Source organism: Pseudopodoces humilis, chromosome 3 (genome assembly GCF_049639895.1).
Source record: "Pseudopodoces humilis isolate 2021_Gansu_Grassland_sample_001 chromosome 3, ASM4963989v1, whole genome shotgun sequence".
Classification (NCBI taxonomy): Eukaryota; Metazoa; Chordata; class Aves; order Passeriformes; family Paridae; genus Pseudopodoces; species Pseudopodoces humilis.
The window spans coordinates 23,930,313-23,948,335 of NC_142202.1; the positions used below are offsets into that span (position 1 = coordinate 23,930,313).

General features: G+C 39.3%; 1 protein-coding gene and 1 non-coding gene across 3 annotated transcripts in view; one reads left to right on the top strand and one right to left on the bottom strand.

Moving 5' to 3' along the window:
• Positions 1-13,677, bottom strand: part of HAAO (3-hydroxyanthranilate 3,4-dioxygenase) — a 36,988-nt gene extending 23,311 nt beyond the window's left edge. For both annotated transcript variants that reach the window (XM_088053645.1, XM_005523434.3), the window contains exons 1-3: positions 13,469-13,677; positions 9,226-9,304; positions 524-607 (exon numbers count right to left, since the gene is read on the bottom strand). In XM_088053645.1, the coding sequence (XP_087909771.1) occupies positions 524-607; positions 9,226-9,304; positions 13,469-13,548 (243 nt within the window). In that variant the 5' untranslated portion in view covers positions 13,549-13,677. The remainder of the gene's footprint in view (positions 1-523; positions 608-9,225; positions 9,305-13,468) is intronic.
• A 3,755-nt stretch (positions 13,678-17,432) lies between these two features.
• Positions 17,433-17,526, top strand: TRNAI-UAU (transfer RNA isoleucine (anticodon UAU)). Its single transcript has 2 exons — positions 17,433-17,470; positions 17,491-17,526. It is a non-coding gene; the product is annotated as a tRNA-Ile (tRNA).
• Positions 17,527-18,023: the final 497 nt, after the last annotated feature.

Consider the following 18,023-nt stretch of genomic DNA (forward strand, 5'->3'; position numbering starts at 1 on the left):
CTACAAAGAAAAATTGGATACATTTTATTCATGAACAGCTCTCTTAAAGCTGTCCTACTGTGATAGTTGGAAAGACAAGCTGTGAGGACTAAAGAAGGCTGAATATATATGAATAATTTAAATTCCTCAGTTTAGGCAGTTTACTTTATGGAGTGTGTGTGTGGGAGAGTGGTGTGTACCTGGCAAGGTGTAAATAAAAGACTCATCCAATGGAATTCACATGGCAGATCCCATGCAAGGCACGAGAACAAGAACTCTCTGTAAGGTCTTGACTATCTGAGTAAGTACCCCAGATGTTCTGAGACATTTTTATCTATTATTGAAACAGTCAAATGTTGAACACAGTTTATTGTAGTTTCCTATTATTTACTTGAAATTTTCTATACTCCATTCAAGCTTTTTTTTTAATCAGTCCTGATGCCACCTCTTGCACAAAAGGGATAAATTGGTTTCTAAATAACACATAAAGCATTCATTTAACATACTTATGTACAACTATAACAGAAAAACAATCTTGTTTTACCTCCCCTTCTCGGATGGCAACATCTCTTTGTTTCCCATTTTCAATTATCTTCAAACACATATCCCCTTGAACCTGGTAAAAAAGCTGAAGAAATAAGAAAATAGCATTAAGTCAGGTACTCCAAAACATGCTGTACTTTATATCCTCTATATGAAGAATACATGTATAAATACGTTCAATTTGCTGTTGCAAGTATTTTCAGATTTTTTCTGACAATAACAGGCTTCTAAAATCTGTTGATTTAAAAAGTGTTACAGAATATGTATTATTTCTATTATCTTACTAAGAATTAAAAATCTATCCAAGAGGCCTGTAACTGCATATAGATCTATCCCCTGGACCTCCTGGAATTCCATTGTCCTGGTTTTACCATTGAAATTACTTTTTGGAGGCCTAAACATTACTGTTCAAGCATACATTAATTTCACGATATAGAAAGCTTCATTTCAGATGCAGCAGGGTCTTTAATCAATCAAATTAAATGTCATTTTTCCAAATAAGCTCCAAATATGCACACACAATTTTTCTCCTGTACTTTTTCAATTTTTTAATGGCACTTTCTCATTTGGGAATAATTGCTCATTTGGAAGCTGTTCTGCTTTACTTTTGTGAATACCCTCAAATCCAGCAACAGCTGCTGTTCTTCCCGCTGTGTATGTAAAAGGTTTACATTCAAAGTGTGTGTAAGGACAGAACCACTGAACCCAAAATTCGTCTTTGGTGACCTTTCCATGTCTGTTTTCAGATTCAGATTCAGAAACCAGTTCTGCTTTGTGGGGGCTCTGAGGTGCTCAGGTCTTCATGTTTCATGACAGAACTGTGTTACAATCCGTAAGCAGATCTGTATCTTTGACCTGAAATAATGGGCACATTCCCCCTCATTTTTATGTAGTGCAGAGCAATATTTCCAAAAGTCACTTCTGCCATCCTTTCCGTGTTCTGTTTATCACATCTAGAAACCAGAGTGCTAGTGCAGCTATAGTTTGAAACATGATTCAAAGTTAGAACTATAGTTGAAAAAATCCCTTATTTATAGCAAGTCACTACAATTTCATCAAAATGAAAAATAAATAGGGGAAAGAAGAAACCACTGAAGCATGCAAACCCTGTGAACTGAACTCTTACCAACATTAGAAAAGCTTAATCAAGCTTTAATCAAGCAATAATCAGTATTATTTCTGAAAGAGTTTTGAAATATTAATATATGCCCCCTGGAACTGAAAAAAACACCTCTGTGAACATAAGAAAGAATAAATATGCTGCCAAGGGAACAAAACAATAGGGAAAACTTAAGATACACTGGAAAAAAGCTCATGCTGAGAGCTTTAACATGAGTGAAGAGTTCACCTTGTGCCAAGGACATGACTACAGATAAATTATAACTTTTGTCTACAAGGTCACGGTGCCAGGCTACTAATCCTTGTTGTAGTCCATTTCCCTGTGTTCTTTTGCTCTGACTTCCTTTGGTATTTCCAAAGGGCAGCACACAATGCTACAGCCGACCTCCTTCCATTGGGAGCTCCCTGCATGACAGAGAGTGATCTCAGTGGGGAAATTACTTCTCCTTCAGTTCATAGAAGTTATCTAAGACCATATGATCTAGATGGATTGTCACACCAGCTGTGGGTCATATGGCACTGGTAATGCTGAAAGTATTATGAAACCTAAAGTATTTTGGAAATCTTGAGCTTTGGAGTATTATTTCCCCTGCAGTTACTGGGGCAGCTATTACTGAACACATGCACAGGACAGGTAGATGAGGGAAAGGAAAAGAGAGGCAGAGTTTATCCTGCTTCTGACATGAATCATGCAGCTGAGCAACCTTCCTGGAAATGAAAAGTTTGAGAGTGGATGTCAACTATACAGCTCAGAGGTGAAGCATCACAGTCATAAGGAAAGATTATAAAGAGTAAGTTATGAATTAAACAAATTGTTTTGCACTAGGAGAGGAGGAATGACATACGCAACACATTGTCAATGACAGTGTTTTTCTGACTGAATTTAAATAGTACCTTTCACTGTAAATGATGATCTATTCTTCAAAAGTTTTTTTCTTTTAAATTTCTTGAGTGTTTCAGTCATCCATAAATCATCTGATGTAACTGTGATTAATACAAGTGGCAGCAATTACTGAATTTACTGCTTTGTTTATAATATAACCTGAATTTTCTATCAAGGAAACTGTCAGCTATTTAATATCTCAGTGAGTTACAGTTCACATCCATTTCAGAGACCAGATTGGCAACATAGTACTGTCTTTGGTAACTTATTTTTTCTAAATACTGACTGACTTTTGCCTTTTGGGCAAATCTAACATTTTCCTAAGTCTCTCTGGGAAAAAATATCAAGGCCTGAGTTAGAAAATTTGAGTGTATATGTATGTATATACACAAGTATATACACCTACATATATATATTTATATACATACATATATACATGTGTATGTATGTATGTATGTATATACATATATACACATATGTATATACATATATATACAGATAGCCAATAGAATTCATACCACTTGAAAATATAAGCTTTCCCAGATGTATTATTCTTACTGGAATAATCTAGTATCCATTCTCCCCAGCAGTACTAAAAACTGAGGAAATATGCAACATTTCTGCTCTATTAACATCTTATTAATGACAAGGCCTCTTGTTACGTGAAATGTATATATCTCTTCTTGTAGAAAAGCCTAGATTTGCATATTGCTACTGCATAATGGCTCACAATTGGGCATGAATTTTGTCTTTCTGGGTGAAAAATGTGTCATAAGGAAGAAACAAAGGTTGTTCACCATTCTCATTATCCTTTGTTGCTAAATGTGCTTATTTATTCATTATTGTATCCTCTTTTTTTCTTCTTCTCCTTTTCCAGACTTGAGCATTTTGTTCAGTTTTCTGCTTACTATGTTGTATCTTGTCATTATGATGATACTAAGAACACCTCCTTTACTAATGCTCACCTTACCTCTAGAAGTTATGAGCCACCTAGAAGTGCTTCTTTGTCCCAAGCGTAACATTATTTCATAACACTGCTCAGTATCATCATTAAAACTGCAGATATACCTGCAAAACTCAAATGAAAACACCTTAAGACTGAGAGGGTGTTTTTTATTATTAATTTAATTTTCCTTAAATTTTCTTCGCTGTAGGAGAAATGCATCCTCCTTCCTTAGTCTGCTTCACCCTTTTTGATCATGCTTCAAGCCTCACAGTATTACGCCTGCAGGGGAAGGCAGTGTGGCCAGTGCTGAATCACTATCAAGTCTGTACAGGGATATTTCATTCAATTATGAATACTCACAGAATAAATTATGCTAGCATTTCTGGAGGCAAGAGGAGGAGATGCACAGAGGTAGGAATTCACTGTTGCCATCAGTGGAAGCATTGGTGAAGCTGCTTGTCTTGACAGAAATTTCAACAGGGTAGTAGAACATGTGGATACTACCTTAAAAAGAGCTAAAATCCTCACTATATTAGTGTGGTGAGAGCTGCTCCTTCATCCACCTATATGTATCCTAGCAGAGTAAACAAAGAAGCATCTAGTAGTGGAATACAGGATTTGTAATTGGTCTGTGTTGGCTAACTAAAAAACCCACAAGTCTGTTTTATTTTATGTACAGCAGTGTATGTAATTTAGTTTGGATCCACCTTTGATATCAAATTCTGCCTAGACACAGGAACCCAGAGCTCCATGAGGGCTTTGATAGCTGACAGCTTATTTACAGACCTCTAAAGAGACCTGCAATTAGCAGGATGTTTGAGTTCTGACTGCATCTAAAAGTGGAATTTGGGATTGCTCAACCACTTCTGGGATTATGCTCTGGCTCGGTATATCCTGGCTTGTATCACTTGTCATATGGCTAAGTACTAAATTAATTTGCAGAGCAAATCAAATTCTGATGTGGGAGTAGAACCTGGGTGTTCTCCAGACTTCAGTGGTGACTGATCTATTTGAGCACAGAAAAACAATTTTCTCCCTTTCTCATCACAAGGGTTTTTCAGCCATCAGAAGTCTACAAGACAAATAGATGAGGAAGACAGAGATAACTGTATTAGAGGACTTTTGTGTGGTTTGTTTTTTTTTATTTCCCTCTGCTAATTTACATGTCATTTGTGAAACCTGAATACTAGCCAAAACTCATCCCAACACTCTTATGCAGAAAAAATATTTCAGAAGACACAATCTCCTTCTGATGCAAAAGGATCATCGTCCTTATTACATTTTAATAGGAGCTTTGTTTCTTACTAAAATATTCCAAGAGTCTTTACCAGATAAATGTAGGGGTTTTTAAATGTAAAGAAGCAAAAACGTTTCTTTTGCTTCATTGTGATTCAGGTTCTCACATTTATTTGGGATATAAGCACCACAAAACAACCCATGGGAATTCTCACCTAGCCCCACTTTCCCCTTGTTTTCAGACATCCACTATCCTTATAAAATGCAAAGGACAAGTTGATCTGATAGGGGAGAGTTTCTCAAAAGCATACTGACTGGAGAGCAGCATACACTAGAAGGGGTCAGGCTTTATTTAAGCAGATCATCTGTCAGAAACTGGAGCCAAGTCTTACTTGTGGTGTCTGTGTGAAAGTGAGAGAAACTGAAATCAAAACTCAGCTCAGAAAACTCAGATGAGTTGTGGCAGAGGTAAAAAAACCTGTATCATGTTTCAAACCACAAAGTGATTTGTCAGTAAGACCATGTGAATGTGCTAGAAGAAGCTGAAAAGATTCACCGAGATGACCAAAGGAAGGGGAACTCCTGCTCTGAGAGTTCTCTTTAGGACTGCAGTATGACGGTTTTGGTCTGTGGGGCTGTGCCAATAATTAGGTGGCTCTATCCATAGGAAACAACCTACATACTGAGAGCAGAAACTTAGGGTAAAGTACAGTACAATGAGAAGTGGGACTTCTAAATCCATATGGGGTTTGTGCCAATGCAAATCTGTTGCAGGCGGTAGATGAAAAGCTGATTTTAATTTCTCTGCATGGAACTGCACTGTTTTATATAGACTCAACATCAGAATGTAAAATGTTAAGAAATCAGTCAGCTAAATCAAAGTCAGTTGAGATTCATTGTGTGTAAATGGTGGACTGAGGTGGGCAAAGAGATAGCAACCTAACTACTTTTTTGATCCTAGATTTAGCTGTTAGCATATCTCACTTTTCCCCCAAAGCAGCCCACACGTTGCAGTAAATAAATTCTGAAATCCTTTTACTAGAGCTAGGCTTTGTTATGATTGTGGGGTTTCTCTGTCATTAACTTCCTCCAAAGTATATGGTCCCCTTGAGTTTTCACTTTTTTCTTTGGAAGAAGATTTTGGTTTTTTTCTACCCTCAGGCTTTACAAGTAAGTAAAAATGCAGTGAATACACCATGAAGCCTGTAGGCTATGTTAACACTGAAATTTTCTTGTCACAAATGCTATGGTATGATGAAAATTTCAAGACCAAGATACGTTGAGGACTGTTCCCGGGTACCTGCTACCCCATAGCTGTGAGGGGTTGAGTGCAGGAGGACATAGCCTCAATCTGTGCCAGAGGAGGCTTGGGTTGGACAGCAGAAAGAATCTCTTCGTGGAAGGGGTTGTCAGGCATTGAAATGGCTGCCCAGCGAGGTGGTAGAGTCATCATTCCTGGAGATGTTCAGAAACAACTGGACATGATACTCAGTGCCATGGTCTAGACAAGAAGGCGGTGTTCAAAGGTAGGACTCAATGATCTTGGCAGTGTTTTCCAACACTTACTGATTCTGCAATTCTATGATCATGTCAGGGCTGCCACAGAAACTTTCAGTGGACTCATCAATTTGACTACACAAGAATTGTAGTCACTAGTCCAGGGAACCCAAAAGTCTCTTGACAAATGAAACACATCAGAGTAATGATTCATTTGAAACCCTCAGAACTCATTATGTAGTGCAAACACTTCCTAGTGTTTGAAAGTTCTGTCAGCATTAGCTATACAGGTACATTCTCACAGCACTTTTTTGCCACGTTCCAACAGAAGATGCACTTCCCAAAGCAACTGCTTCATTTTGAATGAGTCTGATTTAGAGGCAGAGAATGTCTGAGTAGATGTTTGCTGACTCTGCCTCTATTCTGATGGAGAAGGCAGCAAAAGGGAACTTTACAAATAAGAATTAATGTGACCTCTTGGTAAATTCCAGCCAAAGACTGTGAATGGTTTATTTCTTGTAAGGTGCAGCTTGACTTTTCTCTTTAAAAAACCTGTTCAATGGAAAGCAATGTCTCGGGTATAAGACTCTTTCTGTGCAGAAAGGTGGCAAAGAAGTAGAAAATTTAAGAAGGCAGTGAAGCACTACATAGAAAATTAGGAAGGAACAAAATGTACGAGTTATTTAGGAAATGCTTGCTTGTTGAGAGGACGAAATTGTGCTAGACTAGCTGTCATTTTAGCCTAAATGGCTATTCAGGAGACAATTCTAAAAGGCTTTGAAGAGAGTTTAAATCAAGCCTCTGTATTTTTTTCTCCTAATTAGTCAGTCAGAACTAATCTTCCTGATACACCTGCACCTTAATGGCATCAGCAGAGAGCAGCTCGGAAGCAGGAGGATGCTCCTCAGCCTTTATCTCTGCATGCCAACCCTTTGCTGCTGTGAACTGCAGGCTTTCAAGTGCAAGCTGTGCCACAGGATGCTCCATAAACTGTGTGATAACAGGCACAAGACAGCAAGTGGACAGATATAAACAATCCTAAATTTAACCGTCTCTCCAAACCAGCCCCACTTTGCTATCGGAATACTCGCAGCAGAACAGCATCAGCTAAATTTGCCTGAAGGATCTGTGGGTTTTTTCATTCGTGATTTGGCCTGCTGACAGTACGTCTATATAGTCTGTCTTCAAATTATCACCCAGAACTATAAATTACCCTTTCTCTGACAAAATAATGAGCTGAACATGGCTTTGAATGGTGTTTTTTTTTAATCCCGAATCTAATTTAGGAATATGCCCTTTTGCTAGGATACTCTCTACCTCACAATTCTTCTCTAATGAGAAACATGATTCTGATTCTAACTTAGGTCACAGGAAGGTACAAATGTGTCTGATAAAAAGCTATAGTAAAATGCAATGTACTTTTATAAAACTGAAGTAAATTGGCCCATATGTTAAACTGGTACATAACTGATAATGCTTCTGATATGTATTGCCAATTTTCCGATGTGGTAGGGTTGTTATGTTTCCATTTTTAGTTTCTGAGTAATTGTGGGAAAGTTACTATGTAAATGAGTATGTACTGATACTTAAACTTGTTTCCACTTGAGTTAGCAATAACATCACTATGCAACAGTGAATTAAAAATTATGCTTTTATAGATATGGCTAACTTTTTATTTTGTTGAGAAGTCATACAAAGAATTTATAAAAGGGTAGGCCAAATTATTTACAAATACAGGAACATCTTGCAAATGAAAATAAAAAAATTTTAAAAAATTTAAAAAAAAGGTTAAATTAAATCAGCCTAACTTTCCTTTAAAAGAAACCCAAGCAGCCTGATGGCCTGGTCCTGGGTGCTGCAGAGCTCTCCCTGCACAGCCCATGAGAAGGGACACAGTGGAGTGTGTTGGTAACCTGGCACGTGATGGATGTGCCTGTGCCCGCAGCCACAGGTGGGCTGGGAGATGGTGGTGACAATCCAACACAGGCAGGAGTCCCCCAGGGATAACTCAGCATCTGCTCCTCCAGAGCTGTGTGTCTGTAAGGACTACACACACCTCCATGGCAGAGCCTGAACAGGAAATCAATGAAGGCTCTTGTGAAATGCCGGGGTGGGTTTGGGGAGAAATGATTCAATGATAAGTAAATGAATTATTCTTTCTCTTTGAAAGGATTTATTGAAACTTGACCCACTTCTGCCTTAAACTATGTAGATGCTTAGGCTGGGGTTTCCAAAGGGACTTAAAATTTGGTTGCCAAATGTAATTGGAATGACATGAAATTAAATTATTCTGCTGGGAAGCAAGGCAAATTGTCTCCATTCTGACACCCTTACTTCCAGGCCTCTAGTAACTACTTTCCTTAGGATTCTTTCAGAACCAGTGGTGGAGAAGTCCCCAGGCCAAGCAAGCAATTCCAAGAAAAAGGCAGTAAATAAAGGTGTAATTTGCTACAATTTTGTTAGGTTTCTACTCTTTCTTCTTCCATGCTGCATTTGGAGCAATGGCTACTCACAACTCAAAGTTGGAATGGCTTTGAGCACAGGAGAATGGTTCGAAAAATATTTAGAGACTATTCTTTAACTTTCCAAATCCAAATGAAAGCTGAAAAGTTGATGATTTTCACAAAGTCCACCAAAAAAAAGTAATATTTTTTATTTTTGAATGTTGAAGTTACTTTTGAATTACATATCAATCTTCTGCAACAAAATATTGCTTTAAAAATCATTACCTTCCTAAAGTTCTGTTCAAAAATGTTGAAATGAGACACTTTGATGTATCAGAACACTTTCTCTAGTTTGCTGTTGTAAATTAATTACATCAAAATAGATCTCATGTGCTTGTTTCAAACAAAACGCACAGATGATGTGTGTTTCTGGTGAATGCTTCTGTTAAAGACTATGAATATATCTAATAAATACAACATCATTGAGCATGACATTGCTAATCTGTAGCTTCAAAAGTAGCTGCATTTAATCATGATTTATAAATAAATCAGAATAATATAAACAACCTATAGGTTACCTCTTCTCCTTCTTCAATATGATAATCCTTCCTTTCATTTGGCCCTCCAACAAACATCACATTTAATTGATAGCGATGCCTAGAAAAGAAAGTGACATTTTGAAGCTACCTCTACTCATTATGCTCTCTATTTAATTTATTTTTTTAAATTCTTTTAGGACAGTGAGTCAATGAAACAATGTTGAGTGAAAAGCAGCATCCAGTACAAGAAGTCACAAGACCTTGGATGCACTGCTCTGCTCTGGCACTATCCTGTTGGGTGACCTGAGGCCAACTACCTCCCTCCTGGTGTTTCAATGCCTCCAGCTATGAAAAGAGGACAACAATAGCTGCCTGCTGTGAAAAGAGCATTGAACTGAAAAGATAAAGAATGTTACCTAAGAGACAGGAACTAGAGAAAAGGCTTTTCTGACATGATACTGACATGAGTATGTAAAGATAAAACTCTTAAAAGTTAATAAAGGTAAAAACATACTATTTTTTTCCCTCACATTGGTAGAATTACCAGAGATACTGATGGTAGGAACTGCCAGCTAATTTCTGTTCTGCTTATAGTTCCAGTTTTGCTAAGGTGGAACAACATTACAATGGTCTCATTGTGGTTGTGGCTATTGCAGAAAAGGAGGCCATTTCTAAACTCTACCCCTCTTAAGAGCCCCAGTGAGCATTCCTATCAGCTATCACAAGGAATGGCTATCACCTCAATTACCTATCAGTCCATTCACACTAATAAAAAGGTAAGGTAGCAGATTTTCCTTTGCTAAAGGAACTCTCAGAATCAGGCCTGTTAGCTGTGAACCAAAATTTGTTGTTCTGCTGTTTGACAAGTGAGCTGAGGTGTGTTAACCTCTGCTTTGCAATGAGGAGGTTCTGGGCAGTAAAATGGAACCAACTGGGCCATGATCCCCTTAAACACAGGGAACAACAACGTGTCCTTTTCCTACAGCACCTTGTAAACCTTAACTGAGAGATGCTGTTCTGAGTGGTTGCACATACATATTCAATCTACTACTGTTATCACTTTTTCTGTGAAGAGTGCTTAAATCATAATGACCACCACAGTAGGGACTAGTAAAGCAGACAAAACAAGTAACAGTGACAAATTAGTTGGTCAAATAAAACTAAAGAATTAGAATTTACTGTTCTCTCCATAGGAAGCTATATATTTTACAGCATTGGGCTTTATATCTGTATCATAAAGTAAGGAACTGAAATCCAAATTGTTTGTACCATGCAGATTTAATATTCATTTTCAACAACACACTGCAATGCTTCTGCATTAATGAACACTTCTACTAAAGAAGGGCAGGATGACCCAAACAGTAGCAATACAGATAATAATTAATGAAATAAATGAAAATCAACCCTGAAGAATAAAATAAGAGAAAGGCAATCTGTGGGTATCTTGTAGTCTATTGTTAAGATGGGTTAAATTTTTTTATAAACATTCAGTTTCATTATTAGTTCACGAAGTAAAAGTGAAAATATTGCTTTAAAACAATTACTGCTTAACTTATTAATTTGGCAAATCTATGATAAAATCTGTTATCCCACAGATTTACCTGGGCTTTATTTAATAAACAGGTTAATCATTCAATCATTAACAAATATATACTGACATCATCAAAAGATTCCAGCTATGAAATATGAGCAGGAACTCCAATTGGTAAGTTTGTCCATCTTGCTAAATAAAGTTACCTGGTTAATATAGTTGCTTTAAGTTAAGAAGAAATATCATAATAAAGAAAAGCAGTTTCAGTTAAGACTGCCAAAATACATTTAGGAGTATTGTAAAGGTTTCAGGAATGAGAAAATTACTTGACTGTACTACTATTAGAATGAAGATCAAACTAATGGACTATTAAGTTTTCCATACTCTTACATTTCTATTCTTATTCACATAAAGAAAATTATACTAGCAGGTAACCCTTTAAAAACATTATAAGTCTACAAAGAATCAAATGGTCCATGACCACACTTAGTTGTCCTTTTGGTAAGCATCATATTCTAAACTCAGAAGAAGAGCTTTAGAAGTACCTGTGAAAATCATCTGTGTCAAGGGGTTTGATTTTGCGCTAATTGCTCATTGTTGAGGTTAAAAAGCATTTAAACTTGCAAGATAGTGTCAATAAAATACAATGTCAGGGCTACAATTTAATTAGATGCATCATTTTATTGACTTTGGTAAAACTATAAATAGAAAGTAATTCAGGAATTGAGGTTTTGTGTTGCAATCCCAAATAGGTATTTAAAAATTATGATCCTTTCAAATGTATGGAACAAAATGTCATAAAAGCCTGAAAGCTGTAGTAACTTTAGATACCAAAAGCCCTACTGATTTGATGTGAGACCTAGTTTTAACTGTTAGCTCTCCCTTGAAACAAAGAGTTTTAGTTAAATTTTGAGGTGGCTACCTTCCAATGAGGCAGTAGGACACAGTGAGAAGATTGCCTTATACATCTCTACTCAGCACATAAAGGATCACGCCTTTGAAAAAAATGTTGGAAATCTATTAGTTGTTACTTTGAAAATCACCTAAAACCTTCTGGAAAATCCAGTTGTATGTACACCATACATATTCTCTGTGTCAAAGCTTGTGAACAAATTCCAATGTAAATTATCCAATGTGTGTCAAAATATGGAGGATTTATTTTGTCAGTGAAGCTGACATGACAAAATATTTTGTCTAAAACTCCGTATACAGAAAGCTTTCATTAGAAAGTAGTCTCTCTAAGGAGTAATATAAACCCAGGTTTTATAAAGAAATTAAAAAACATTTTCTTAACTTTAATTTAAAAACACTTCCTTTACAATTTTAATCATTAAAAATAATAAAAATATGACTCTTGCCCTACCCTTAAGCGCTATCTCTAATGAAAAGCTGAATGAGCAGTAATGTATCAGAGATATTAATTTCCATTCACAGGTGCAAGGGTTATTTTTCAAAGCAATGGTTATAAGACAAAGAAAAGGTAAAGAGTACATCTTTACTGCCATGTCTGTGTTGAAACTACAGCTGTATGTAGAACTGAAAAATTCTGAAACTTTAATCACTACTAGTGTTCCCATTTCCTTCATTTTCAAAATGGATTTAAGAAGCATTTTCTGAAGCATATTAATTTCTGATGCTTACCAATGATAATGGGAAAATTTTAGTATTTTACATATAGGGAATATTCATGTCTTTCTTTCCTTATCAGTACAATGAACCTTACTAATAGTTCTGTGTAAACCTTGACTAAATCTGGAATGTGACATCTATTATAGATCTTTGCCCGTAAACATTTTAAGATGTTACAGTGAAACAAGAAACATTTTTTGTGATAAAAATTGCATAGTATAAAAAAAAATCTGTTTTTCCAACATGGCTTTAGCCTATGTAGAGGGAGAGTAAAACCATCTACTGCATGGATGCTGAGTCTACCACCACCTGTACCTGGTGCTACTTAACCTGGGTCTGTATCACTCCTTAGAGAAAGTATTTTCTAATGAAAGCTTTCTGCATACAGAATTTTAGACAAAATATTTTCTCCTCAGCTTCACTGACAAAAGAAATCCTCATTGATATTTTGACACAGATTAGATAATTTACATTGGAATTTGTTCACAAACTTTGACACAGAGAATATGCATGGTGTACACAAAACTGCATAAGGCCTACACTTTTTTCCTTATACTAGCTGTCTCATTCAGAATACTGTAAACAGCTGTAAACTGCCCCTTCAGGCTCCATACCCTTCTGCCTTGACAGATCTGGAAATCTGATCCTCTGATACTGCTGCCCTTCCATTTTCCTTGTTTTTCAGTGATATATCCTTCTGATTTTGATTACTCCTGCATCTTTGGCTCCTCTGGGATGTTGAAATGATTCTCAGCAGCTCTCGCTACTTCAGGTTGTAATTTGGTTCTGGATGTGATGCCATCCCCTCCAGTTTCTAAGAATTTGTTGTCACAGAGCCTGACACAACTTCTCTTAAGTCAGACTCCCTGCCTACAAGTGACTTTGAGTTGAGACAAATACCTTGTATTCAAGGTCATCCTTGCAGCTTCTGCTGAGTTATAGAAAATCAGATTTTACTCACTTTCTGTTCTTTGTAACAGCACCCTGGCTTCAGCCTAAGAGGAATTATGGTTCCTTATTAATCTTTACCATGTGTGCATTGTTGCAGCTTCCTCTTGTAGCTAAGAATATTTATGTATCTAATAAGTTGGTAAAAGAAATTAGAAATCTTCATTTACTTACATAAGCTTATTGCAAACAGGTGGCAAAAAGGCGGTTTTGTTTTCTTCTATCCATTTTCTTACGTTCACAAGAAGCTCCATGGTCCTAAGAAACTTCTGCCTGAGATACTAGAACATGAAGAGTGCTTTTTCTGTGAGCAGACTGCCCGTGATTCCAACCCCAGTGGCTAGGGGATTGGCTGGTAGGAGAGGTGTCTTCAGGCTTCACTGTCAAAGGGGACAGGTCCATCAGCCAAAGGTTACTTCATAGAGAGTACTAATGCTCCAGCAGCTTGGCTAATAATTGACTACTGTTTTTAAAATATATATTTTTATTGGAGACTGGGTTTTGCTCACAGGGGGTTTCTTAATTCTCTTTACTGCATCAGCTGGAGTGTGTACATTACCTCTCTACAAAAATGACCTTGCTACACAGTCAGAAAAAACAGGTGAGGATGGGGCATTCACTCCTTTCAAGTCTAATATAGAAACCTCTCTTCAACATTCTAAAGATGAAGTTTGTGGTATGTGTATTTGTTTGAAAATACTGGGATCTTCTTTTGCCAAGTAGCCAAAATACAGATGTCTCCTGTATTTGTAAGACCAAGAGCAGCTGTCCATAAATGCTCATTTTAATTTCATCCACTCTGCCAACATTATAGCAGGGCTTGTGGAGAGCTGACCCTGTTGCCCTTTGGGAAAGTGCGGCATATTGCCATCAAACTGTCAGGCAAACAAGAAACTGAGAAGAACCAGACTTTACAGATCTTTAGTAGTCTTTATTCCCTCACAAGTCTCTTTTCCAGTTCTACACAGTTGCCATAGGACTGCTCACTCTGTTCCCTGCCACCCCCAATTTTTTTTTTTTAATAATGAAATCTGTAAACATTTTTTCAGACTCCAAACACACGAAATGAGTGGGTAAACAAAAAAACCCCAAGACATTACAGTATCTTAGCACTTTGCTATTGATGTATCTCAGACTTCCACTTTTATCTATACTGTGCTTAGTAGGTGAATGTGTATGGGTATGAGGTGATAAAAATGATCTGGTTAAAAGTGAGTAGTACATTCTCCATGGCTTGTACATATCAGTGGTGCAGCTACAGGCCCGAAAATTCAGCATGATGAGCAGTACAAAACTGGGAGTTAACTCATACTGTTGCAATTTTTCACCTGAAGAAAGCAATGTAGTGTGACTTTGAACCAATACTGTGCTTTTATCAAGTATTTGTAAGAGAGACTCTGTTTTACCTTCATCTCTATAACTTCTTTGCAGTTTAAACTCATGTAATTTATAAAACAGGAAAAAAATCCATTCATTTTGGGATAAAAAAATCCAGACGTGGATTACAGTTCCACCGTATTAATACAATCACAATGGGACGAGCCATAATTTCCTCTGAAATAAGCCCAAAGTGGTTATTATTTCATTCAATTACAAAACACCAGCACCACACCATTTATTTAGCACATGAAATTTCTACCAAGAGAACAGCTGTGGTGAGACCCCACCACACAGCAAACTCATAAGGCCTGTTTTTCAACTTACAGATAGGTACATTTTGGTACTTTTTGTTCTGTAAACTGCTGGCAGCTCTGTTCTTAGCTGTGAAGGAAAGAGAGCTTCTATTTAAAATGCACTTTCACTTAGGGGATTATGACCCAGATTGGCAGGACTGGAGAAGTGCAGACACTCTAGTTAATGATCATGGTTTTGTAAAGCTCTGCCTCACCATTTTTACTTTTATTGCAGAGCAGGACTCCATTTGTTGGGCATGAAAGCCAAGAAAATCTCCAGTCACAGTAGGAAAAAACACAGATCCTGGAATTGATTGAGCCTATCCTTGTTCGTCACAGTATTAAAGTACCAGTTTTAACTGCAGGGCTCTTGTCCACAACCACTGCTCTAATCCCTAGTCTGCACTTTTTCCCACCAGGCAGAAAACAAGGTACTATTACCTGCAGAGAAAACTTTCTCAGTTGTAGGCTCATAAATCCATTTTGTGTCTGGTAGGAGGTATGAAAGCCTGACAATTAAACCAACTCAGGGAGGAAACAAAGTTCACTTACAAAATTCACCATTAATATAAGTCTGAGGCTATTATCACAGGGCAGCATTTTCTGCAACCTTCTGAAAATCAGTAGGTTTTGAAAAATGAAGTTAATTGCCACTTCATACATATAATAGTGAGGCCAAGAAATGCAAATAACTGCATAGTGTAAAAGGCTATGAAACTCTATTTCTGTGAAGTGTATCGGAGATGCAAAGAAAAGAACCAGTTTTGCAGTCTCTGTGACACCCAAGTAAATAAGTTCATCTCACACACCTCAGGAACTGATTGGGGCCTGGATTTTACTTGCTAGTCTACTTCACGATGACTCTTCACATCCATTAAAGCCTGTTCCAGTACCTGGGTTTTCTGTTCTCCCCTCTGGTCCTGATCCCTCTTTTTATGCAAAGGTAGGGACTCAATGTGTGACCTTTTGCTGCCAGAGAACTGTAAAAGTACTGAAGCACAAAACTGCTACATAAAAATAATTAATTTTTTGCATTGAGGGTACAGGAAAAAAGGGTTACTGGAAAAAGCTGCATTTCAAACAACACTTACTTTATTTTTCTATTTTCCTCAATCACCAGACCAATTAGAAACTTAAATTTACAAGCTTGCGTCTGGCGAGAAAGATATGTTAACAAAAAAATACAAGCTAAATATTGACACTGGGTCATACACTTTTTAAACTACAGTCTCCATGCTACCTTCCCCCCCCCCCCCCCAGCAATCTTTGTGTGGTGTAGACTATTTTGTTACCATAATGATGTTAAGGGTAATGAAGGCTGTTGCCGTTTTCTGGTATGCCACAGGTATACCTATGTGATGGAAAATTTCTCTCAAGAAACGAACTGCCAGTTCTCCATGCCAGACACCTTCACCAAGGATCACATATAGCAATTGCATGCTGCTTCACCTGTCAATGGTGAATACCACTGAAATGTATTTTAGGTAATGCCTAGATAATAATACCAACAGGAGAGAAATTTTCTTGGCTAGCAAGAAGCACCTCTTCTCTGTTCAAGAAGTGTCAGCTCCTTTACCATCATGGTGTAGCAGCGTGAAAACGTGTGGGGTAAGAGAGGTTGTAGAGTCACATCTGGGTTTAAGCATCTGCTGATGACAATTATGTTTACCAGCTTTTTGCCACATAAGGTGGGACAGATCTGACCACAGAATAAATCCATGTTGGAGCTATACTTTAAGAAAGCACACATAGTGTTGAACAAACACTTGTTTTGAGCTTTCCTGGCACCCCTTGTGTCGCACACAGTAGCGATGCTACAGATACGAACATTTAGTTCCCCGGCAGTACGTGGTCATTTTTGGCAGCGGCCTGGTCCTCAGCGTGACCGAGGGTGCACCACCACCGCACGGCTTCCCGTGAGCGTGAGGCTGAACTTCGCCGACCCAGCGGCCAATGCCTTTCACCGAAGGCCGTCAGGAGGCTGGGTCGCGCAGGGCCCTGGGCCGGGCTCCGTCTGTCTCGTCCCCGGAGAAGGGAGCTGCGGTGCACCCCAGCCGCCGGCGGCGGTCAGGCCTCGCCGCTGCCTCCCGTCACCTGCCGCTGCGGCCCCGCCCCGGCCGCAGCGCCGCCCGCCCGCCGGCGGAGAGGGCCGGGCTCTCCCGCCGTCCCCACGGCCGCCTGCCCGTCCGCCCAGCGGGGAGGCCGGGGCGGCAGGGCATTGTCCGGGCCCCGCCGCCGCTCGCCTCTCTGCCTTGCTCGCGGGCGCCGCCGTCCCCGAGCGGTGCAATGTCCGCCAGCTCCCTCATGCCTTCCCTGCTAATGCGAACGGGGAGCGCGGCCCGGGCAGGGAACCGGGGCGGCCGCGGGCCGCCGCTCAGCGCGGGGTGCGGGCGGGAGTCCGCCACCCTTCCCCCGCCGGGGCCGGGCGAGCCTTGATAAGGCGTTCGGGAGGAGATGGTGTCAGGGCTCCAGTGGCGCAATCGGTTAGCGCGCGGTACTTATACAGCAGTACAAAGCCGAGCAATGCCGAGGTTGTGAGTTCGAGCCTCACCTGGAGCACACAGCTTTTTGGGAGAGAGAACGGGCTTTTTTTGGGACGCGGCGGCGCTCTGGAGGGAGGACAAAAGTGCGGGGAAAAATTATGCAGCCTTGGCGGTAGCGTGGGCCCGCTGAGAGGAGCTCACGGCACCGGGGAAGTGTCTGCGGCGGAGCGCAGCGGGAGTGCCAGTGCCGCTTGTGCACGTGTGTCCGTGTGTCTGTGTCCGTGTGTCTGTGTGTGTGCGCTTGTCCCCGCTGAGGGGGGCGGGAGTCACGGCTGCACATTAACAAACGTGTTCATCATCCTCAGAGCTGCTTGTGGGTGAGAGCTTGCAGGAAATAAAGGTTATTTTATATCGTGTTGTTTCATACGGAATGCAAGTAAACTCTCGACTGGTGTGATCGCTGCAACTCAACGGTGACAACATCTCTCCGTTTTGCCTCCTTTGGTGGTAACAGTCTTTGTAACTGCTCATTGCCTGGGTAATGCTTAACAAATGCACACGCTGTAGCAGGAA